At 43.6% G+C, this 24,976-nt stretch overlaps 1 protein-coding gene across 2 annotated transcripts in view; it reads left to right on the top strand.

Annotated features, from left to right (window-relative positions):
* Nucleotides 1–24,976, top strand: part of LOC126194896 (uncharacterized) — a 183,296-nt gene that overhangs the window by 102,500 nt on the left and 55,820 nt on the right. Inside the window, exon 6 of one of the 2 annotated variants that reach the window (XM_049933249.1) lies at nucleotides 22,103–22,222. The exons of the other annotated variant lie outside the window; for it this stretch is intronic. Coding sequence (XP_049789206.1) covers nucleotides 22,103–22,222 — 120 coding nt within the window. The remainder of the gene's footprint in view (nucleotides 1–22,102; nucleotides 22,223–24,976) is intronic. 2 annotated transcript variants of the gene reach the window in all.

Raw genomic sequence — 24,976 nt, forward strand, 5'->3', positions numbered from 1 at the left:
AGGAAGCCTCTGAATTATCTCCTTATTTAAGAAGTGTTCAGATATATGATGAAGATGAAGACATCACAACAACACCCAGTCATCTCAAGGCAGGGAAAATCACTGACCCCACCGGGAATCGAACCAGGGACCCCGTGCGTGGGAAGCGAGAACGCTACTGCTAGACCACAAGCTGCGGACTAAATTAGATTAAGTAGTGTGTAAGCCTAGGGACTGATGACCTCAGCAGTCTGGTCCCACAGGAACTTACCCCACATTTCCACAAGAGAAAGGCATTGGTACAAATTTGGGATATTCCCAATTCAGTTCATCTGAATAATTACACATATAAATTATTAACAAAATGATAGTCGCATGTCCTGTGAGAATTGTGCAAAAGCTGTGGAATGAGAATTTAATACTAGTCCAGGTCGATAAGTACCATATTCAGCGTCTGAGCATTCCATATTCTGCAGAGTAGCACGTGGAGGTATAGTCAATTAATTGCTCTTTGGTCTTCCTCAGGCATTCTAATTACCAGGAGCACTACATTAGTGGCACAGGGAGTTATATCTTGGTGTTGGCACTGTTGACGAACATGCTTATACGTTGCTGCATAGTTAGAAGCTAACAAGATTTGAGGCTGCTTGGGAACTGAAGATCTAGAGCCTGACGATTACTTGTAAGGATGTTTTTGTAATATGTTTTCCAAGGACACTGTAGAAATATATGGTTTGGATATTCTTCCTCTCTGGAAACACACAGAAGGCGGTGCTTCGGTTAAGCAGATGGAGATGTCTCTTGAACTTTTAATGATTAAAGTTCAGCCACGCTATAATTGTCGTGAAGCTCCTCGACGTTTGTGCCTTATTATACCATAGTACTCTTGGAATCGTGGAATGAACTAGTGTGTAGTGACTGCCTTTGATTTTAAATTACCACTTCCATTCTTCTTTCCAGCCGGATGACAACAACTTTGTGTGTGGGTGTCATATCTGTGACAGGCAGTTTATCATGTTTAAGAGCTCCGTCCAGAGATGCCTGCTTTGCTAGCGCACCCACTTGCTCATTCTCAGGTGTCCCACAGTATTTCATCTACACCAACACAACGTTGTGACAGTTCCTCTGCACCCAAAGTGCAGCATCGACAATTGCTGCAACAGTGGGGCTGGTACAACTATTGTAATGGTTTCGAATCAGTTGTAGGGCTGACGTATTGTCAGAGACGATAACTTTTATGTCTGATGTGGGCGTCTGTGCCAAGAGTAGTATGGCTTCCAAAATGGAAATCAGTTCGGCTATCATAACAGTGAAGTGTGGATCCAGCTCATAGCAAAATATTTTGTGCACATTAAGAAGAGGCAAGGATAATATAAATTGGGTTTCGTACTCTTGAGGTTTAGGAAATCTTTTTTGGGACACTTTTGCTTTCACAGCCCTGTAAGTTTGCGTAACACTAATTTCCCAATAGGTCAGCTGATTACCAAGTAATTTTCACAGTTAGATTGCTTCTTTTGCAGTAGTATTTTGCAGCTACGTATTCATATTAGGTGTACTCAGAACATTTGCATAACCCATTCCAAACATTTCAATTATTATTCTCATGTAAATGCATAGATGTATTAACATTTTCTTTCCTGCAATTAATATTCTCTCTCCTGCGTGATCTCACTCAATTTCCTGTCTCGCAATACAATGACGATCTCTGACTGTAATACCAAGTGTTTCTTCTCATGACATGACAATTTTGCTAGTCAGTTTCCTCGATTTTGAGGTGGTAAGGTAAGTCCATCATCTACAAATAATGCTAACGTATTAAGTTCAGCATGATTGTGCCATGGAATAAACGTGGATCAGTGTCATTTGCTTGAAAATTAAACTGCAAAAGAAAAGCTAGAAACTTCTTGTTCTAGCAACGAGGAGGCTGACTGAGCCTCTACAGTTCCTTCTCAAGCTTGCAGGTTACAGGTTTCTTTGTGACACTCAGCAGCTTCTCAGTTAGTTCCATACAGATTTTTTCTTGAATGTTGCTGTGTAGAAATGCAGTGTAAATGTGGAACTATATAGTCTCCAAATTTTTGTATGTGACAGTTTTGCCAGAAAAACTCTGGACAAGTCATACCACATAACTGGTAAGAAAGTTTTGTTGTAGTTGATGCCATACTACTTGCACAAACCCGTGCTTTGTTCCAAGTAGTTTTGCTGTTTGTGTCACAGAAGACCTTGATGACCCACATTGAGTCAATAACTTGCTGGCTGCTGATTTTACAAATGATATTCCTGTTTTTGTTCTCCTCATGAGCTTCCAGTTTCTTTGCATTCACCTTTCTCCAGTGTTTTGAGTAGGGACTGGAAAGTGGCTCTTTAATAGTATTAGGGACATGATATTGGATGAAATCAGCTTCATACTTTGATGGCTTATGAACAGTGGAACAATCTTGCAGGCATGCAAGATATTGCTCTTCCATTAGCTGCCATGCTGCTCTTATATCTTTTTGTGGGGACTCTGTATCTTATTGCACTTGTAATTGCGTGACATGAGTTTGCCTGGTACGATCCCCATTTTCTCATTCTTTGTCATCTTTAGGTATGAATTATCAACTTCTTATGGTGATGTTGGTGTGCTACTGCTCACCTTACTGAATGTGACATAAAAATTTTCTAGTTTGTGGGGTCAAAAAATTAATAATTTGACGATTCTCCTCGATACCAACGAACATAACTTTTCGGTTTTTGGAATGGAGCTTGCTTCAAAATTGTTTGGCATGTGAGCAAAAGCACAGGATCCATAGATCCAAAGATGTCGAATATGAGGTTTTCGTCCAGTCCACAAGTCTTATGGAGTTTACTTCAAATTTTATTTCATTGGAATCATATTTACTAATGTAGACAGCAATGTTATACGAGGTGGAATCCAAAAGTTTTGGGATTGGTGCTGCCATTTGGAAAGTAGGAGTAGTAGATCTTTGCACTGCTAGGTTGTGAGAGCTGCATATCTGATGAGTCATTGTGTGGAGTTGTTATAATGTCAAGTTGAACACTTATATTTCAAAAGACGACACAATACATGTAAGTCACAGAGCGAGTAGACCATGTAAGGCATGTGTACACGGTAACAGTCAAATCTGCACTAAGTCCAAGTCTAGCGGATGCTGGCCGCTTAGATGACGCGGCTGCTGCATGGCTGGCAGACAGCACCGCATGTAGAGGACGTGCGTAATTGCACGGCGGCACTTTGAATGATTGGCGCGTCACAACGCTTTTCCCCCCTTTGAAATTTTTGCACGTCTTGATGGAGGTGGCCTGTAGATGGCTAACGTCCATAGGCGTTGTTTGACTGGCCGTGAAGTCTCGAGGAGGAGGCTTCCCGTATGGACGGAAGTGTCCCCGATGATAACGGGTCGAGTTGACAGGAGACATAGGGGTTGAATCTGCTGGGGCCCCATGCACCAATCTGCCTGTTGCGGCAAGTCCGGTTGATATAACAGGAGACATGGGCAATGTGTCGGCATCCGTAGGAGAAGGAGGCGAGTAGAGTTGCTCCGACAGATGATGGTCATCCGATTCCTGCATGGGCACATCTCCTGGTGGCGACCGTTCTTGTGCTGGCACGGAGATGACGGTGAGAGGGCTGCGTTGGGAGTAATGAGAGATGCCAAGATCCTGAGCGTCAGGTAGAGCCGAAGGTGGTGTAGCGGCATCTGGAACAGGCGTTGACTGCACCCAAGGCCGAAGCTGGTCCGAATGACGCACTGCAACACCCGTGTCCATCTGGATTTCATACAGGCATTGTCCACGGTGTCATAGATGGGGCCCAGACTCCATTTTGGCCGCCTGCCATATCCCCATACCCATACAAGGTCGCCGGCAGTGAACCGGCCAAGTGAAGGCAGACACGGCCGTGAGGTGTAAGGCCGCAGAAGATGAAGTAGCGTGCGGGGCTGTTGGCCATGTAAGAGCTCAGCCGGGCTGTGGTCGCCCATGGGGGTGAAACGGTAAGAAGCCAGAAATTGGAGAAGCGCATCATCAGCAGCAGAAGAAGTCAGGAGTTTCCTCATCTGAGCCCTAAATGTGCGGACCAGTCGTGCAGCCTCACCATTAGATTGCGGATGGAATGGAGGAGCCGTGACATACATGATGCCGTGATGAGCACAAAAATCTGCAAATTCGGAAGAAGCAAATTGCGGACCATTATCAGTAACAAGAGTAGAGGGAAGGCCTTCCAAAGAAAAAATGCAGGCGAGAGCACTTGTGGTTGCCACTGTGCTAGGCGACGTGCAACGGACAATGAAAGGAAAGTTATAGTAGTTGTCAATTACGAGTAGCCAATAAGTACCTAAAAAAGGTCCCGCGAAGTCAGCATGAATGTGCTCCCAGGGCTTCTCAGGCGAAGGCCACGGCGACAAAGATGACTTCGGTGCGGCGGCCTGTGACACACAAGGGCCGCAGGCAGCGACCATGTGTGCTATTTCATAGTCGATGCCAGGCCAGTACACATGACAGCACGCCAGAGATTTTGTGTGAGAGACACCCCAGTGCCCTTGGTGAAGGAGGCTCAAGACTGAAGCACGCAAAGATGCAGATACCACAACACGCGGCGACGCATTGTCGGTGGATAGGAGGATAACACTATCCCTAGCCGTGAGGCGGTAGCGCAAAGCCTAGTAGTTCCACAATGGATCAGAAGTCTTAGCAGACGGACGATCTGGCCAACCCTTCTGAATACAGCGTAATACCTGGGAGAAGGTAGGGTCAGAACCGGTAGCAGGCGCCAGCCGGTCCCCAGTGATGGGGAATCCGTCCACAACCCACTGCTCGACAACATCCAGGTGGAAACACAAAAGTTCGTCCCTATCGAATGCCAGATCAGGTCCCATGGGAAGGCGAGAGAGTGCATCAGCATTCGCATGTTGAGCCGTCGGCCGGAAATGAATCTCATAATTAAAACGAGACAAGTAAAGAGCCCAATACTGGAGGCGGTGTGCAGCCTTGTCGGGAAGCGACGTTGATGGATGAAACATGGAAACAAGTGGTTTGTGATCCATAACAAGATGAAATTTAGATCCATAAAGAAAAACACCAAACTTATGAAGAGCATAAATAATGGCTAAAGCTTCTTTTTCAATTTGAGAATATTTTGGTTGGGCATGTGTGAGCGTTTTGGAGACGTAAGCAATGGGTTGTCCAGAACCGTCTGAAAAATGCTGCGCAAGGACTGCACCAACCCCATATTGAGAGGCGTCCATGGCAAGAACGAGATGTTGGCCAGGTTGATAAGTAGCCAGACACGGGGCCTGTTTCAGCATAGTCTTCAATTTCTGAAAAGCTGCATCGCATGACGGGGACCAGTGAAAAGGCACATTTTTATGCAACAGGCGATGCAACGGCTGTGCCACCGAAGCTGCAGACGGTAAAAACCTGTGATAGTATGCTATTTTCCGCAAGAAGGCCTGTAGTTCCTTAACAGATGTAGGGTGAGGAAGGGCATCGATTGCGGCGACAGTTTGCTGAAGCGGACGAATACCATCCCGAGGGAGTTGGAACCTCAAGTACGTGATAGATGCCAGAAAAAATTGTGATTTCTGAAGATTACACTTAAGACCGGCAGTCTGTAAGACATGAAAAAGTGTGCGGAGATTCTGAAGATGGTCTTCAGTGGTGGAGCCAGTGACAACAATGTCATCTGTGTAATTGATACACCCAGGGACAGGGAGCAATAATTGTTCCAAGAATCGCTGAAAGAGAGCAGGGGCGCTGGCAACCCCGAATGGCAATCGTTGGTATTGATAGAGGCCGAAAGGCATGTTAAGGACCAGAAACTGCTGGGAAGCAGCGTCGAGAGGAAGTTGATGATAAGCTTCTGACAGGAAAAATACTGGCCTACAGCAAGTTTAGTGAACAGTTCTTCAGGTTGGGGCATAGGGTAAGTGTCAATGAGGCATTGAACATTTACAGTGGCTTTGAAATCACCACAGAGACGAATATCACCATTTGGCTTAGCAACGACAACGACAGGAGAGGACCACTCACTTGAAGTGACAGGAAGCAAGACCCCGGAAGCAGTGAGACGATCCAGCTCCTGTTTTACCTGATCACGATGGGCCACAGGAATGGGCTGAGCCTGAAAAAAGTTAGGCCGATCGGTGAGTTTGAGTGTGATATGAGCTTCAAAATCGTTTGCACGGCCTAACCCAGGAGAAAAAAGGGACGAAAATGTCGTCGACAAGGAATCCAATCGAGCATAAGGAATGGCATCAGAGACAATATTGACAGAGTCATCTATGGAGAACCCAAAAATGCGAAAGGCATCGAAACCAAAAGATTTTCCGCGTTACTATGATCGACCACAAATATGGGAACAGTGCGAACGATGGATTTGTAACATACCTCAGCATCAAATTGTCCCAAGAGAGAAATCTTCTGTTTATTGTAAGTCTGTAATTACGTAGTGACAGGTGACAGGTGACAGGATTGGAGAACCCAACTGAAGATACGTCGGAGAATTGATGATAATGGCAGCAGAACCAGTATCCACCTGCATGCGAAAATCTCGACCAAGTATTTGGACAGTGAGGAATAACTTCCCTGAAAGGGAAGAAGTACAATTGACAGACAACACAGAATCAGAATCAGTGTCATGTTCATTAACATCACGTATGCGGTCGGATTTGCAAACAGATGACACATGACTCTTCTTTTTGCAGTTGTGACACACGGCCCAACATTGGGGACAATACTCCTGTGAATGTTTTGTAAAACACCGTGGACATGAAGGAAGTTTTTTTTTTTTTTTTTTGGTATTTGGTCATCAGTCTACTGACTGGTTTGATGTGGCCCGCCACGAATTCCTTTCCTGTGCTAACCTCTTCATCTCATGGGTAGCACTTGCAACCTACGTCCTCAATTATTTGCTTGACGTATTCCAATCTCTGTCTTCCTCTACAGTTTTTGCCCTCTACAGCTCCCTCTAGTACCATGGAAGTCATTCCCTCATGTCTTAGCAGATGTCCTATCATCCTGTCCCTTCTCCTTATCAGTGTTTTCCACATATTCCTTTCCTCTCCGATTCTGTATAGAACCTCCTCATTCCTTACCTTATCAGTCCACCTAATTTTCAGCATTCGTCTATAGCATCACATCTCAAATGCTTCGATTCTCTTCTGTTCCGGTTTTCCCACAGTCCATGTTTCACTACCATACAATGCTGTACTCCAGACGTACATCCTCAGAAATTTCTTCCTCAAATTAAGGCCGGTATTTGATATTAGTAGACTTCTCTTGGCCAGAAATGCCTTTTTTGCCATAGCGAGTCTGCTTTTGATGTTCTCCTTGCTCCGTCCATCATTGGTTATTTTACTGCCTAGGTAGCAGAATTCCTTAACTTCATTGACTTCGTGACCATCAATCCTGATGTTAAGTTTCTTGCTGTTCTCATTTCTACTACTTCTCATTACCTTTGTCTTTCTCCGATTTACTCTCAAACCATACTGTGTACTCATTAGACTGTTCATTCCATTCAGCAGATCATTTAATTCTTCTTCACTTTCACTCAGGATAGCAATGTCATCAGCAAATCGTATCATTGATATCCTTTCACCATGTATTTTAATTCCACTCCTGAACCTTTCTTTTATTTCCATCATTGCTTCCTCGATGTACAGATTGAAGAGTAGAGGCGAAAGGCTACAGCCTTGTCTTACACCCTTATTAATACGAGCACTTCGTTCTTGATCGTCCACTCTTATTATTCCCTCTTGGTTGTTGTACATATTGTATATGACCTGTCTCTCCCTATAGCTTACCCCTACTTTTTTCAGAATGTCAAACAGCTTGCACCATTTTATATTGTCGAACGTTTTTTCCAGGTTGACAAATCCTATGAAAGTGTCTTGATTTTTCTTTAGCCTTGCTTCCATTATTAGCCGTAACGTCAGAATTGCCTCTCTCGTCCCTTTACTTTTCCTAAAGCCAAACTGATCGTCACCTAGCGCATTCTCAATTTACTTTTCCATTCTTCTGCATATTATTCTTATAAGCAGCTTCGATGCATGAGCTGTTAAGCTGATTGTGCGATAATTCTCGCACTTGTCAGCTCTTGCCATCTTCGGAATTGTGTGGATGATGCTTTTCCGAAAGTCAGATGGTATGTCGCCAGACTCATATATTCTACACACCAACATGAATAGTCGTTTTGTTGCCACTTCCCCCAATGATTTTAGAAATTCTGATGGAATGTTATCTATCCCTTCTGCCTTATTTGACGGTAAGTCCTCCAAAGCTCTTTTAAATTCCGATGCTAATACTGGATCCCCTATCTCTTCTAAATCGACTCCTGTTTCTTCTTCTATCACATCAGACAAATCTTCACCCTCATAGAGGCTTTCAATGTATTCTTTCCACCTATCTGCTCTCTCCTCTGCATTTAACAGTGGAATTCCCGTTGCACTCTTAATGTTACCACCATTGCTTTTAATGTCACCAAAGGTTGTTTTGACTTTCCTGTATGCTGAGTCTGTCCTTCCGACAATCATATCTTTTTCGATGTCTTCACATTTTTCCTGCAGCCATTTCATCTTAGCTTCCCTGCACTTCCTATTTATTTCATTCCTCAGCGACTTGTATTTCTGTATTCCTGATTTTCCCGGAACATGTTTCTTAGGGGGTTGTTTACCGTTAGGCCGAGGCTGTGCTCGGGAGCGTACTGCGGCCACGTCGGCTGGTGGGGACACGCCACATGCTTCTTCAACAGCGCACAGAGGTTGTATTTCCCCAACGTCACCCCACGCCTCTATTTGCGCTCCAGTGGCGCGATAAATTTCAAAAGACTGCGCGATGGATAGGACTTAATCGAGAGTTGGATTTGCCAACTGAAGGGCACATTGCCTCACTTCTTTGTCGGGCGCCGACCTGATAATCGGTGTAGGATTCTTTGTGAACATCAGTAACAAATTGACACTTTCGACTGAGGCCGTGAAGTTCAGCAGCCCAAGCGTGATAGGATTGATTCGGTTGTTTTTGACAACGATAAAAGGCAACATGAGAGGCTACCACATGCGTTTGCTTATGAAAATATACGGACAGAAGTGAGCACATTTCAGCAAAGGACAAAGATGCAGGATCTTTCAAAGGAGCCAATTGCGACAACAATCCATACATTTGAGGTGAAATCTATGAAAGGAACAGAGACTTACGTGTTTGCTCGTCCGTGACATGAAATGCCAAGAAGTGCTGTCAAAGACGTTTTTCGTAATCAGACCAGTCTTCCGCCGTCTTGTTGTAAGGAGGTGAAGGAGGTATAGACAACGACGAGAAACACCCTGCATTATGCCGCGACGAAATCACGAATCGCCGATGTGAGAAGTGTTTACTGTTCAATGAGACCTTGCAATAGTTGCTGTAAAGTAGCCATGGAAACTTGTGGGTGAATGATGAAAAGGAAAAATCCACTACCTCGTCGCCAATTGTTATAATGTCAAGTTGAACACTTATATTTCAAAAGACGACACAATACATTTAAGTCACTGAGCGAGTAGACCATGTAAGGCATGTGTACACGGTAACGGTCAAATCTGCACTAAGTCCAAGTCTAGCGGACGCTGGCCAGCTGGCCGCTTAGGTGGCACGGCTGCTGCTTGGCAGGCAGACAGCGCCGCATGTAGAGGACACGCGTAATTGCGCGGCGGCGCTTTGAATGATCGGTGCATCACAACAGGAGTGACATTCAGGTGGGAGGACGTGTTGCGTGTCCACAGTGATTTCCATAATACTCTTGTGTTTGGTGTGTGGCGATTTTACGATGGATCCGCGAACAGAACAGCGTGTGTGTATCAAATTATGTGCGAATCTTGGGACAAGTGATACGGAGACCCTTGCAATGATTCAACAAGTGTTTGGGGGACAGAGCATGAGCCGTACAATTGTCCCAGTGGAAGAGCCTGGGCTCTCCAAAACCGAGAAAAGTGAGACAGGTGAAGAGCAAAGTGAAGAGCATGATCATTGTTTTCTTTGATACCAAGGGAATTGTGCACAAAGAATTCATCCCACCCAACCAAACAGTGAATTCTGCATACTACTGCGATGTTTTATGATGGCTCCATGAAAACGTGCGGCGACAATGGCCCGAACTTTGGCATCAAGGGAACTGGCTGCTGCATCATGACAATGCACCATGTCACACATCCTAGCTCACCAGGACCTTTTTGGCAAAAAACAACATGGTGGTTGTACCCCGCGCACTGTACTAACCAGATTTGGCACCTTGCGACCTCGCGCTGTTCCCAAAACTGAAACTCAAGTTGAAAGGCCATCAGTTCGACACTCTAGAGATGATTCAAGAAGCATTGCTGGCAGTGATAAACACCCTAAAGGAACAGGACTTCGAGAAAACGTTTGACCAGTGGCAGAAGTGCTGGAACTGGTGTGTACGTGCGGATGGGAACTACTTCAAAGGTGATGGTGACCATTAGTCCAAAGGTAAGGTTTTTAACAGATGGCAGCACCAGTCCCGAAAATTTAGGATAGCAACTCGTATGCTTGTGTTTATAAGAACTTTGAGATAGTCTTGGTTTTCAACAATGTATATGCTCTCTTTCACTAATTGTTGGATTGTCGCTCTTCGATCTCCCTTGTGCTCTGGGCTGTATGGAGCAGTTGTCTCCCGCAGGATTGTATGTTTTCTGACAAGCATTTTTAAGTCATAATTAATACTCAATGTACCATTTTATGTTAGACTGTGGTACCATTGTCCACACACAACAAACCAAACTTGTTTCATGAAATCCATCACTGACATAAGTTTTGTGTCTGGGAAAATTACAATCCTGTATTAAGTTGCTTCATTTTTAAATGTGACAGAAAAATTTTCACCACTGATTGATTCAAATGATGTGAGACTGCAGAGATCTGAGTGAATAAATTCACCTAGGTTTATAGAACAAAGTGTCTCATCATTTTTTAACTTAACCTTATGCACCTTGCCTAGCTGACAGGGTTCACAGAAAGTCATCTTCTTTTGTTATATTAAGTCCTTCAATGATCTCTTGGCCGACACCTGCTGAAGCATCCTTGCATTTATGTACCCATTCATTCATCCAGTAGGGACTGGAAAAATTCGCATTTTGCGATAAAGGCGAAATAGATGCAAATTCTGCCTCAAAATGCATAAGAGTGAAATTACTTAATAGACACTGTTTCATAGCTAATTGTATCCAGATGAGGTATTTATACATACAATATTGAAAATGTAAGCAGTTACTGTCATTGTAAATCATCTGGCAAAGCCCAAATTGGAAAGGTAATGTGCGCAAGAACCTACTTGCAAAATAAAGTGTACAAATGCAATGATGTATCAATGCACTGAATGATCTGGTGCCATGACAACTGTGGATGGTTGAATGGTCTGTTTAAGATCCATGTCGTGTAATGCAACATAGTACCTGTACTCAGCCATGGGAGCTAGTATTTTAGAAGGAAGAAACATGTCCGTTTGTTTGTTAGCTAAAGCTCAAAAGATAGTATAATGCAGAAAATTTTTAATGTGGCAAATTAGGTGGCGGATGTTTTGAACCTTAGTTGCATCAAAAACCAATATAGGTCAGGCCTGAACTACATAATTAACAATACTCTGCTAACCTCAACAAGCAATTGCACGGTAGCTGTCCCCAAATGCGTTGTGTGCACATTGCTCATTGTTTTATTTTCTTATTCTGAAATAAGTGAAGTGACTAATCCTGGCCCATCACAAATTTCAATTACCACCCTTACAATACCAGAAGAGATGGGCAGTCCCTGTGACAATGTGTCAGTTCTGCTGTAGGCTGCTGCCCAGCAAAATTGGGGTGTGGTTTGTTTCACCACACTGCTCCTTCCCCTGTAGCAGTCAAAATTCTTGTCTGTTTATGCTCACAGCTATCTGCGACTATAGCCTGTAGCACCTGCACTCTCCACTATAACGATTAGAAAACAAAATCTGTAAAGTTTTTCGATGGCGCCAAAATTTTTCCTCTAATTTTAAAATGGAGTTACCGTACTTTTGGTTATACTTCTACCCAAAATTCCTTGTCAGTTCTATCTGTAGCATTGTCAAGCATGTGTCTTAGGGCTATGAATGCCCACGAAGATCGCAATTAGTAGTCTGCAGATTTTTTAATCTTCAAATTGGGCAGGAAAAGACAATGTCCAGAAACACCTTATATAGGAGTCGCATTCACTTATCTGTTGGGAAAATGCTGCTGCTTTTCGATAGAATAAGCGTTTTTGAAAGGTGTTGAAGTTTTTGCAAAAGAAAACATTCCAGTCAAAAAGCTCCCTGTCAACACTTTTTTTAACAGTCAGTTTCAAAGAACTAATGATTTGTTTGCCTTTGCTCATGTAGTGTGACATTCTTTTAAATTTGTGCATCAAATCATTTACAAACAATGAAAATAATTGGGAATTTTGCAAAAAATAGATACGAATTTTGCCAAAAGTAGATGCTACATTTTCCAGTCCGTATATCATGGCTTGTTTCATATCATTCACAGCAATGTTTATTTCATCACTCCTCAAGTGGATTTTGTTATAAAAAACAACCTGTAAATATAGATCTCTTGTTTCAAACTTTCCACTACAGCTTCTTTGTCACGCACATCTATAACTAGATCTTCTTTGAAAAATGGAGTGATTTTCTTTGAAGTACATGCTTCATAGCAAAACAAATTCTTTTTGTTAGCTGGTACATACAAAACATATTCTTTTTGTTAGCTGGTACATACAAAACATTTTAAAGATGTGCCTCACACCATTTACAATGAATTTCCCTGTCAACAATGACAGTTCCCATACTGGTGACTTGGTTTATTTTATTATCGCTGAGTGATACGTATGTGGCCATTACGGACCGAATCTCTGAGAACAGTTCCCATTGAAAAGTAAAGTGATGCAACATACCTCTATTCGTCGACTATACATCCAGCTGATTGTACTCAGCCATTTTTCGCAATTGTCTAGTGATATTTTGGCAATTTGATATTTTTATCTGATGAGGGGAGAAGTTCACAAACAAATTTATCTTTGGCACTTTTATGTTTCTCCACATCATACAACAATGTATTGTGTTTTTTTGCTCTTTAGAAACATCAGTTTTATCAGGCTGACTTGCCTTTTTTGTTTGCTGACTGATCACTATCACTGAAAATGCACAACTCCTCCATCAACCATGGTCAAGTGGAACTGTTCTTGGATGAGACATTCGGTCAATTTTTCCACATTTTATTGACACTATGACAGGCTATGCCGTGCTGCTTTAAACACATTTTACTTCGACAGCAATGATGTGACAATTTTCACAATTAGGTATATGTCCAACACACTTTCTCCAACATTTTAGACTACAGTGTCAGGTTTTCAACTGTAGCTAGGTGCACAATTTCTAGGTGTTGCTCATCATTAATCTACAGATACAGAAACAGAAACTCCCTATTATACCAAGAAATAACTACACTCCTGGAAATGGAAAAAAGAACACATTGACACCGGTGTGTCAGACCCACCATACTTGCTCCGGACACTGCGAGAGGGCTGTACAAGCAATGATCACACGCACGGCACAGCGGACACACCAGGAACCACGGTGTTGGCCGTCGAATGGCGCTAGCTGCACAGCATTTGTGCACCGCTGCCGTCAGTGTCAGCCAGTTTGCCGTGGCATACGGAGCTCCATCGCAGTCTTTAACACTGGTAGCATGCCGCGACAGTGTGGACGTGAACCGTCTGTGCAGTTGACGGACTTTGAGCGAGGGCGTATAGTGGGCACGCGGGAGGCCGGGTGGACGTACCGCCGAATTGCTCAACACATGGTGCGTGAGGTCTCCACAGTACATCGATGTTGTCGCCAGTGGTCGGCGGAAGGTGCATGTGCCCGTCGACCTGGGACCGGACCGCAGCGATGCACGGATGCACGCCAAGACCGTAGGATCCTATGCAGTGCCGTAGGGGACCGCACCGCCACTTCCCAGCAAATTAGGGACACTGTTGCTCCTGGGGTATCGGCGAGGACCATTCGCAACCGTCTCCATGAAGCTGGGCTACGGTCCCGCACACCGTTAGGCCGTCTTCCGCTCACGCCCCAACATCGTGCAGCCCGTCTCCAGTGGTGTCACGACAGGCGTGAATGGAGGGACGAATGGAGACGTGTCGTCTTCAGCGATGAGAGTCGCTTCTGCCTTGGTGCCAATGATGGTCGTATGCGTGTTTGGCGCCGTGCAGGTGAGCGCCACAATCAGGACTGCATACGACCGAGGCACACAGGGCCAACACCCGGCATCATGGTGTGGGGAGCGATCTCCTACACTGGCCGTACACCACTGGTGATCGTCGAGGGGACACTGAATAGTGCACGGTACATCCAAACCGTCATCGAACCCATCGTTCTACCATTCCTAGACCGGCAAGGGAACTTGCTGTTCCAACAGGACAATGCACGTCCGCATGTATCCCGTGCCACCCAACGTGCTCTAGAAGGTGTAAGTCAACTACCCTGGCCAGCAAGATCTCCGGATCTGTCCCCCATTGAGCATGTTTGGGACTGGATGAAGCGTCGTCTCACGCGGTCTGCACGTCCAGCACGAATGCTGGTCCAACTGAGGTGCCAGGTGGAAATGGCATGGCAAGCCGTTCCACAGGACTACATCCAGCATCTCTACGATCGTCTCCATGGGAGAATAGCAGCCTGCATTGCTGCGAAAGGTGGATATACACTGTACTAGTGCCGACATTGTGCATGCTCTGTTGCCTGTGTCTATGTGCCTGTGGTTCTGTCAGTGTGATCATGTGATGTATCTGACCCCAGGAATGTGTCAATAAAGTTTCCCCTTCCTGGGACAATGAATTCACGGTGTTCTTATTTCAATTTCCAGGAGTGTATTTTCGTGACTATACAAAAATTGCTATTTAACAATGGATAAATAAAGAACTCTCATAAACATGAAAGCAAGGAATAAATAAGGAAACACAACCATACAGTCAGCCAAAAAACATGTAAGTCTTTTCTGTCACTGGCCATGGCTGGTGCTCACCACACAACCACCCACTCTCTCCTGTCGTAGAGCGGAGCACCCGCCATGTCTGGAAATTTATGCTGTACGCATTGACATGCCCTTGTATACATCACCTGTCTGTTGTGCTTGACTTTTGGGCCCATTTGTCATGTCAAAGGTGATGCTGCTGCTCGTTGTATGGTCTCCATGACAGGTGGGCTAAAAGTTGCCAGTATAAGACTCACATTCTCTTGCTGTTGTGCAGGTAAGTCTGTGGTTGAACATGTATGCTGGTTTAACCCTCTCCCATGACACTATCAGCAGCCAGTCATTGTACGCTATTTGAACCATATGTTCATTGCTTTTTAATACTCAGGAAGGTCCCAAGTATGGCGGCTGTAAGGATTGCACATAGCATCTGTTCAACAGCACATGGGAGCGTGTCACAATTTATTTGCGTATAAACACTTTTGGAGCCCTTTGACATGATACTGGGGTGGGCGTAGCCTGGAGCTTCGCATATTGTAGCATGTATGACAGTTCCGGTTCCATAGATGCCGACTGTGCTGAAAAATGTCTGACAGCAGACACAACTTTTTCCCATAAACCATCTTGGTGGTTGATGCCCAAATGTCCAGATTAACTTCTGTACATAGTTCTAACAAGACTTGTGGCAGGGCATCTGTCCAGCAACTATTGTGGCACGTAAGTGCAGCCTTTTAAGTCCTAAGCCACGTTCCAGCTAGGTTTTTACTTCTCTTGAACCTGGGATGAAGTGCTTTTTGTTTATGTAGTGCTTTTCTAACATGACTAAACCATGGTGGATCTTCCCCATCCCTTAAAACCTTACTCTGAACATATTTGTCTAGGGCATATTGAACAATGCCTTTGAATTTTTTCCATTTGTTCTCCACATCTTCGTCCTCGTCACCAAGTACTTGATGCTAACTGCTGAGATCTTCTGAAATTTGTATCTGTCACCGTTGCTGAGCAAATATATCTTCCTATCTTTCTTAACATTCCTTGTAGGACCTGTCATCATAGATGTTGTCACAGCCTTATGATCACTGATACCTTCCTCTATGTTAATTGATTCGATAAGTTCAAGTCTCTTTGTTGCCAAGAGATCTAAGACGTTACCCTCACAAGTTGATTCTCCATCTGCTCAAGGTAATTTTCCGACAAGACATCCAGAACAATGCCACATGAATCCCTATCTCTGGCTCCACTTTTGATGGCATAACACTCCCAATCTATACCTGGCAAGTTGAAGTCTCCCCCTATCACAATCCTATCATCCTGTCCCCCCTTCTTTCCAGTTTTTTTTCCATATATACTTTTGCTTGCAGATTCTGTAGAGAACCTCCTCATTCCTTAGCTTATGTGTCTACCTTATGTTCAACATTCTTCTGTAGCACCACATCTCAACTGTTTTGATTCTGTTCTGGTTTTCCCACAGTCCATGTTTCACTACCATACAATGCTGTGCTCCAAATGTATATTCTCAGAAATATCTTCCTCAAATTAAGGCCTATGTTTGATACTAGTAGACTTCTTTTGTCCAGGAATGCCCTTTTACTAGTGCTAGTCTGCTTTTTATGTTCTCCTTGCTCCATTCATCATGTGTTATTTTACTGTCTTCATAGCAGAATTCCTTAACTTCATCTACTTAGTGATCACTGATTTTGATGTTAAGTTTCTCGCTGTTCTCATTTCCACTACTTCTTGTTACTTTTGTCTTTCTTTAATTTATTCTCAGTCCATATTCTGAACTTATTAAACTCTTCATGCCATTCAACAGATCCTGTAATTCTTCTTCAAGTTCACTGAGGACAGAAATGTCACCAGTGCATCTAATCATTTATGTCCTTCCACCTTGAATTTTAATCCCACTCTTAAAAGAAAGTTTCATTTCCATGATTGCTTCTTCAGTGTGTAGAGTGAACAGCTGGGGTAAAAGACTACATCCCTGCCTTACATCCTTTTTAATTGGAATACTTCATCCTTAAGCTTCCAGTCATATTTTTCCCTCTTGTTTCTTGTGCATATTGTATACTGCCCGTCTCTCCCTACAGCTTACCCTTATTTTTCTCAGAAGTTCGAACATCTTGCACTATTTTACATTACTGAATGTTTTTTCCAGGTGTAAAAAAACTACAAATGTGTCTTGATTTTTCTTCAATGGCAAGAGCTGTTGTTAGATGTGTGAAGTGTCCACATCTGTTGTGTAGGTATCTACAGAAACCAATTTGATATAGTGGTGCCTTCAGTAAGCACAGATGACTGGATGCCCTATCTCATTTCATGTGTAGGGGCCTGAAGATGGGTTCAATGTGGCACGAAAGTTGGTAGCACAATAAAATTATTCCATAAATGTACGGCTGTTGGATATCTGTTTTCTGCAGAATGTTCATATACAGTCTGGACAGCATTAGACCGGTTGCAGTGGTCCTGTTCTGTGGCCAGCTCATTTACCAGACACCAATGGATTACCAGTACTTCTTCTAGAGGCAGGTAAAAGAGTCACTTTTATGAAACTGACTGATACTTGCAAGGACCTGGTTGCTAGGATTGCTACAACTGTGGAGGTAGTACATGAAACTCGTGGGATTTGTGAGCACGTAAGACAGTTTACAGTGTGTCACTGTGCACATTGTTGTGATTGTGGTCTACATTTTGAACAATACCTGTAAGAGAACAGTTTTGCATTAGCTATATACTGTACTGTGCACTGATAGAACATATTGAATATACTGTGATAAAATTTATGCAATCCATCTGAGAGTGTTGTATTGCTCTGGTTTGTTTTATGTGTTTAGATGGTTGATGTTACAGACTTGTTCACTCTTGAGAAGGTATTTTCACAGAAACAAAGCTAATTAGGGGTGGTAACAAACTGAATATATTATAATTACATTATTATTGAATGACTCACTAGAGACCACACATCACTTACACCAAAAAATCCAAAAAATGTTCCTGAAAAACCTTTGAAATTTTGTCAGTGGAGTTCGAATTCACTTTACATCCTTATAACTAGCACAACAAATATAAAAATGGAAACTTTCGAGAATGGAGTTACGTCTGATGTTTCACCATGGAGTAGAGTGATTGAATAGGTTAGCAAGTTTAGTTTCTTTCTTTTATGGTCTTTTTGTATAGCTATCATTTTCTTGTAGTGGAAAATCCAGGATGGAATTTAACAATATTATGAAAATAAAAGTTGCTACACATCATACAGTGGAGATGCTCAGTCGCAGGTAGGCACAACAAAAAGACTCTCACAATTAAAGCTTTCAGCTGTTAAGGCCTTCAGCAACAATAGAGGACACACACACACACACACACACACACACACACACACACACACACACACAGGCACGCACGCACGCACGCGCGCGCGCGCGCACACAAATGTAACTCTCACACACAACTGCAGTCTCAGGCAACTGAAACCACACTGCTAGCAGCAGCACCAGTGCATGATGGGAGTGGCAACTGGGTGGGGGTAAGGAGGGATAGTATGGTGGAGGTGGTGGACAGTGAAGTGCGTCAGGTTAGACGGAGGGCAGGGGAGAGGTGGGGAGGGGGGGGGGGAAGTAGTGGAAAAGGAGAGAAATAAAAAGACTGGTTGTGATGGTGAAATGACAGCTGTGTAGTGCTGGAATGGGAACAGGGAAGAGGCTGGATGGGTGAGGACAGCGACTAACGAAGGTTGACACCAGGAGGGTTACAGGAACGTAGGATGTATTGCAGGGAAAGTTCCCACCTGCGCAATTCAGAAAAGCTGGTGTTGGTGGGAAGGATCCATATGGCACAGCCTGTGAAGTAGTCACTGAGATGAGGGATATCATGTTTGGCAGCTTGTTCAGCAACAGGGTGGTCCACTTGTTTTATGGCCACAGTTTGTCGGTGGCCGTTCATGCAGACAGGCAGCTTGTTGGTTGTCATGCCTACATAGAATGCAGCACATTGGTTGCAGCTTACCTTGTAAATCACATGACGTGTTTCACAGGTAGCCCTCCCTTTGATGGGAAAGGTGATGTTAGTGACTGGACTGGAGTAGGTGGTGATGGGAGGATGAATGAGACAGGTCTTGCATCGAGGTCTATTACAGGGGTGTGAGCCATGAGGTAAGGGATTGGGAGCAGGGGTTATGTGAGGACGGACGAGTATATTGTGTAGGTTTGGTGGACTGGTGAATACCACTGTTGCAGGGGTGGGAAGATAGTGCAGGGCATTTCTCATTTCAGAGTTTGATGAGAGGTAATTGTGGCCCTGGCGGAGAATGTAATTGAGTTGCACCAGTCCTGGGTGGTACTGAGTTAGGAGGGGAATGCTCCTCTGTGTCTGGACAGTCAGACCTTGGGAGCTGGTGGGAGACTGGAAGGATAAGGCATCGGAGATTTGTTTTTGTACAAGCTTGGGAGGATAATTACGGTCAGTGAAGGCTTGAGTGAGACCCTCGGCATATTTTGAGACGGACTGCTCGTCACTGCAGATGCCATGACGATGGGTGGTGAGGCTGTATGGAAGGGACATCTTGGTATGGAATGGGTGGCAGCTGTTAAAATGGAGATATTTCTGGTGGTTGCTAGGTTTGATATGGACGGAGGTACTGATGTAACCGTCTTTGAGTTGGAGGTCAACATCTAAGTGGCTTGATGGGATGAGTACAACCAGGTGAAGCAAATGGGGGAGAAGTTGTTGAGGTCCTGGAGGAATGTGGATAGTATGTCCTCACCTTCAATCCAGGTAGCAAAGATGTCATCAGTGAATCTGAACCAGGTGAGGGGTTTAGGATTCTGGGTTGTTTAGGAAGGGTTCCTCTAGATGGCCCATGAATGGGTTGGCATGGGATGGTGCCATGAAGGTGCCCATAGCCGTTCAATGGATTTGTTTGTAGGTAATGCCTTCAAAGGAGAACTAATTGTGGGTGAGGATATAGTTGGTCATGACGACTAGGAAGGAGGTTGTTGGTTTGGAATCCATTGGGCATTGCAAAAGGTAGTGTTCAATAGTGATAAAACCATGGGCTTTAGGAAAGTTAGTGTACAGGGAGGTGGCATCGATAGTGACGGGCAGGGCACTGTGTGGTAAAGGGACAGGAACTGTGGAGAGTCGGTGGAGGAAATGCTTGCTATCTTTTATATAGGAGGGTAGGTTCAGGGTAATAGGTTGAAGGTGTTGGTCTACGATAGCAATCCCTGCTCCCAATTCCTTAATCCCTTACCTCATGGCTCATTCCCCTGTAATACTTAGATGCAAGACCTGTTCCATACATCCACCTACTCCCTTCCGATCACTAACATCACCTATCCTATCAAAGGCAGGGCTACCTGTGAAACCAGTCATGTGGTCTACAAGCTAAGCTGCAACCATTGTGTTGCATTCTATCTCAGCATGACAACCAACAAACTGTGGCCAAGAAACAAGTGGACCATCCTGTCGCTGAAGACGCAACCAAACATGATATCCTTCATTTCAGTGACTGCTTCACAGCCTGTGCCATATGGATCCTTCCCACCAACACCAGCTTTTCTGAATTGTGCAGGTGGGAACTTTCCCTGCAATACATCCTACTTTCCTGTAACCCTCCTGGCCTCAACCTTCATTAGTCACTGTCCTCACCCATCCAGCCCCCTCCCTGTTCCCATTCCAGCACTACACATCTGCCCTGCCCTCCATCTAACCTGCCACCTGCCACACTTCACTGTTCACCATCTCCACCATACTATCCCACTTCCCCTCCCCACCCGAGCCTCCTCCTTACCCCCACCCATTCGCCACTTCCATCATGCACTGGTGCTGCTGCTTGCAGTGTTGTTTCAGTTGCCTGAAACTGCTGTTGTGTGTGTGAGTACTTTCGCGCGCACCCGTGTGTGTGTGTGTGTGTGTGTGTGTCGTCTTGTGTTGACAAAGGCCTTCATGGCCAATTGCTAGAGTCTCTTGGTTGTGCCTAGGTGCATCTCAGCATATCTTCTATATGCTGAGTAGCAACTTTCCTTTTCATAATATTCTCATTTTCATGTGATTTTGTTTGGTCATCCATAGACAGTTCTGTGGCACTGATATGATATAGTAAGTGCTTTGCAAAACTCTTGGCCTATTCAGTTCAGCATGAATAGGTATGGGTCTAAACCTTTGCCATTTCTGGTGACAGAGTACTACAGCAAGAGTGTAGATGGGAAAAGCATCCAGAAAATGTGGAGAATATACCTTTCTTACTTGTCTCTCCAGCTGTCACTTGCACTGCTTCATATCACAGTTGCCACACTCCTGCGGTTGGAGGGAGAGAGTCCACTGGTTGATATCATATGGCACTCATGGTATTTTATTGTTCAACAGACAATATATTTCATCCACATTAAGTAATTCGTACAGTTTTTTCTAACAGAACATAAGGGAGATGGCAGAAACCTAGTCCCAGCACTTAGCATATTCTGCTCAAACAGCCCCAAGCAGAGAATAACACATCCATCCAGTAGCCAAATCACCATCAGCTGTATTATATTCCTTCACAAACTCACAATTAGAGAGATTTCAAATATAGTTCAGGATGCTGGTGGACAGTCATTGAACTGCATGTACCATCATCCTATGTAGTATAATTATGTTCCACCAACAGGATATGAATCAGCTGTCACTCTGCAGTGTGCCACGACACAAGTTTACATTAGTGGCTTTGGCTGTGGGGGTGGCTTTGTTTAAGAAGTGGAAAAGGTAACTGGATGGTTCTGAATAACCTCATATTTGTGAGAAATATCAAAAATGTAGAAATACCTAAGGGGGCTATGTTTTATGTTGTTGTTCCTCTACATTTGACGTGGTTTAGTTACAGGTGCAAGGAACTGTGGTAAAGGGATAGTTTCACTTCTATCTGGGTTCAAAAGTAATATATTTATACATATTTTACATCAGAATCAGTGCTTCTTTGTGGGCTGTGGTGTATGGCTGACTAAGGGTTCACTCCATTATAGGCTGAGTTTGTCACCATGAGGGAAACAACCACTTAGGTTACAGGAATCTTATTTTGTTATTGAACTATTGGCTTCCTTTGTCTGTGCGGGAAACATTAGGATAAAAGAATTTCCTTTTTTCTGCTTCAGATATTCCTAGAGATGGAGGTCATCCTTCTGGAGTAAATCATCCAGAAACAAACAGAGATGGAAAAGGAGTCACAAGAAAGAAAAAAACACATGATGCAGCCTCACCTTTTGCCGCTCAAGGTAAATCTGTCAAGATGTTCCATACATTTTCAATCATTTGTGCATCAAACACATTTAGACTTGATTGGTCAAAAGACTAAAGCTTCTGATTATTATCATTTACTTTTTTTCTATTTAATATACATTTTTATTATGTATTTGAAGTTGTTTGCATTGAAACTTTGTAAACAAAATGCCTTTAACTATTAGCAGTAATCTTGATTAGTTATTAAATTATTTGCATTCTAATACTAAATGTGATGTAACAAATATACTAGCTGTGCTCCTATACAGTGGGCTTCTTAAATATATTTGACAGCAGATCAGTTGAGAGACATCAAATGTTTTCCTTTATCCGAAATAACTATAAGGTGAGTTTAAACTGACTTTCATTTCCTCAATAAATTTTAAATTCTGCTGTCAATTCTGATTCTACATCTACATCTACATGATTACTCTGCAATTCACATTTAAGTGCTTGGCAGAGGGTTCAACGAACCACAATCATACTATCTCTCTACCATTCCACTCCCAAACAGCGTGCGGGAAAAACGCACATCTAAACCTTTTTGTTCGAGCTCTGATTTCTCTTATTTTATTTTGATTATCATTCCTACCTATGTAGGTTGGGCTCAACAAAATATTTTCGCATTCGCAAGAGAAAGTTGGTGACTGAAATTTCGTAAATATATCTCGCCGCGATGAAAAACGTCTTTGCTTTAATGACTTCCATCCAAACTTGCATATCATATCTGCCACACTCTCTCCCCTATTACATGATAATACAAAACGAGCTGCCCTTTTTTGCACCCTTTCGATGTCCTCCGTCAATCCCACCTGGTAAGGATCCCACACCGCGCAGCAATATTCTAACAGAGGACGAATGAGTGTAGTGTAAGCTGTCTCTTTAGTGGACTTATTGCATCTTCTAAGTGTCCTGCCAATGAAATGCAACCTTTGGCTCGCCTTCCCCACAATATTATCTATGTGGTCTTTCCAACTGAAGTTGTTCGTAATTTTAACACCCAGGTACTTAGTTGAATTGACAGCCTTGAGAATTTTACTATTTATTGAGTAATTGAATTCCAATGGATTTCTTTTGGAACTCATGTGGATCACCTCACACTTTTCGTTGTTCAGCGTCAACTGCCACCTGCCACCTGCCACACCATACAGCAATCTTTTCTAAATCACTTTGCAACTGATACTGGTCTTCGGATGACCTTACTAAATGGTAAATTACAGCATCATCTGTGAACAACCTAAGAGAACTGCTCAGTTTGTCACCCAGGTCATTTATATAGATCAGGAACAGCAGAGGTCCCAGGATGCTTCCCTGGGGAACACCTGATATCACTTCAGTTTTACTTGATGATTTGCCATCTATTACTACAAACTGCGACCTTCCTGACAGGAAATCACGAATCCAGTCACACAACTGAGACGATGCCCCATAGGCCCGCAGCTTGATTAGAAGTCACTTGTGAGGAATGGTGTCAAAAGCTTTCCGGAAATCTAGAAATACGGAATCAACTTGAGATCCCCTGTCGATAGCGGCCATTACTTCGTGCGAATAAAGAGATAGCTGCGTTGCACAAGAACGATGTTATCTGAAACCATGCTGATTACGTATCAATAGATCGTTCCCTTCGAGGTGATTCATAATGTTTGAATACAGTATATGCTCCAAAACCCTACTGCAAACCGACGTCAATGATATAGGTCTGTAGTTCGATGGATTACTCCTACTACCCTTCTTAAACACTGGTGCAACCTGCGCAATTTTCCAATCTGTAGGTACAGATCTATCGGTGAGTGAGCGGTTGTATATGATTGCTAAGTAGGGAGCTATTGTATCAGCGTAATCGGGAAGGAACCTAATTGGTATACAATCTGGACCTGAAGACTTGCCCGTGTCAAGCGATTTGAGTTGCTTCGCAACCCCTAAGGTATCTACTTCTAAGAAACTCATGCTAGCAGCTGTTTGTGTTTCAAATTCTGGAATATTCCATTCGTCTTCCCTGGTGAAGGAATTTCGGAAAACTGTGTTCAATAACTCCACTTTAGCGGCACAGTCGTCGGTAACAGTACCATCGGCACTGCGCAGCGAAGGTATTGACTGCGTCTTGCCGCTTGTGTACTTTACATATGACCAGAATTTCTTCGGATTTTCTACCAAATTTCGAGACAATGTTTCATTGTGGAACCTATTAAAGGCATCTTGCATTGAAGTCCGTGCCAAATTTCGCGCGTCTGTAAATTTTAGCCAATCTTTGGGATTTCGCGTTCTTCTGAGCTTTGCATGCTTTTTCCGTTGCCTCTGCAACAGCGTTCGGACCTGTTTTGTGTACTATGGGGGATCAGTTCTATCTCTTACCAATTTATGAGGTATGAATCTCTCAATTGCTGTTGCTACTATATCTTTGAATTTGAGCCACATCTCGTCTACATTTGCATAGTCAGTTCGGAAGGAATGGAGATTGTCTCTTAGGAAGGCTTCTAGTGACACTTTATCTGCTTTTTTAAATAAAATTATTTTGCGTTTGCTTCTGATGGATTTGGAAGAAACGGTATTGAGCCTAGCTACAACGACCTTGTGATCACTAATCCCTGTATTAGTCATGATGCTCTCTATTAGCTCTGGATTGTTTGTGGCTAAGAGGTCAAGTGTGTTTTCGCAACCATTTGCAATTCACGTGGGTTCGTGGACTAATTGCTCGAAATAATTTTCGGAGAAAGCATTTAGGACAATCTCGGAATATGTTTTCTGCCTAC

The sequence above is a fragment of the Schistocerca nitens genome, chromosome 7 (assembly GCF_023898315.1).
Source record: "Schistocerca nitens isolate TAMUIC-IGC-003100 chromosome 7, iqSchNite1.1, whole genome shotgun sequence".
Classification (NCBI taxonomy): domain Eukaryota; kingdom Metazoa; phylum Arthropoda; class Insecta; order Orthoptera; family Acrididae; genus Schistocerca; species Schistocerca nitens.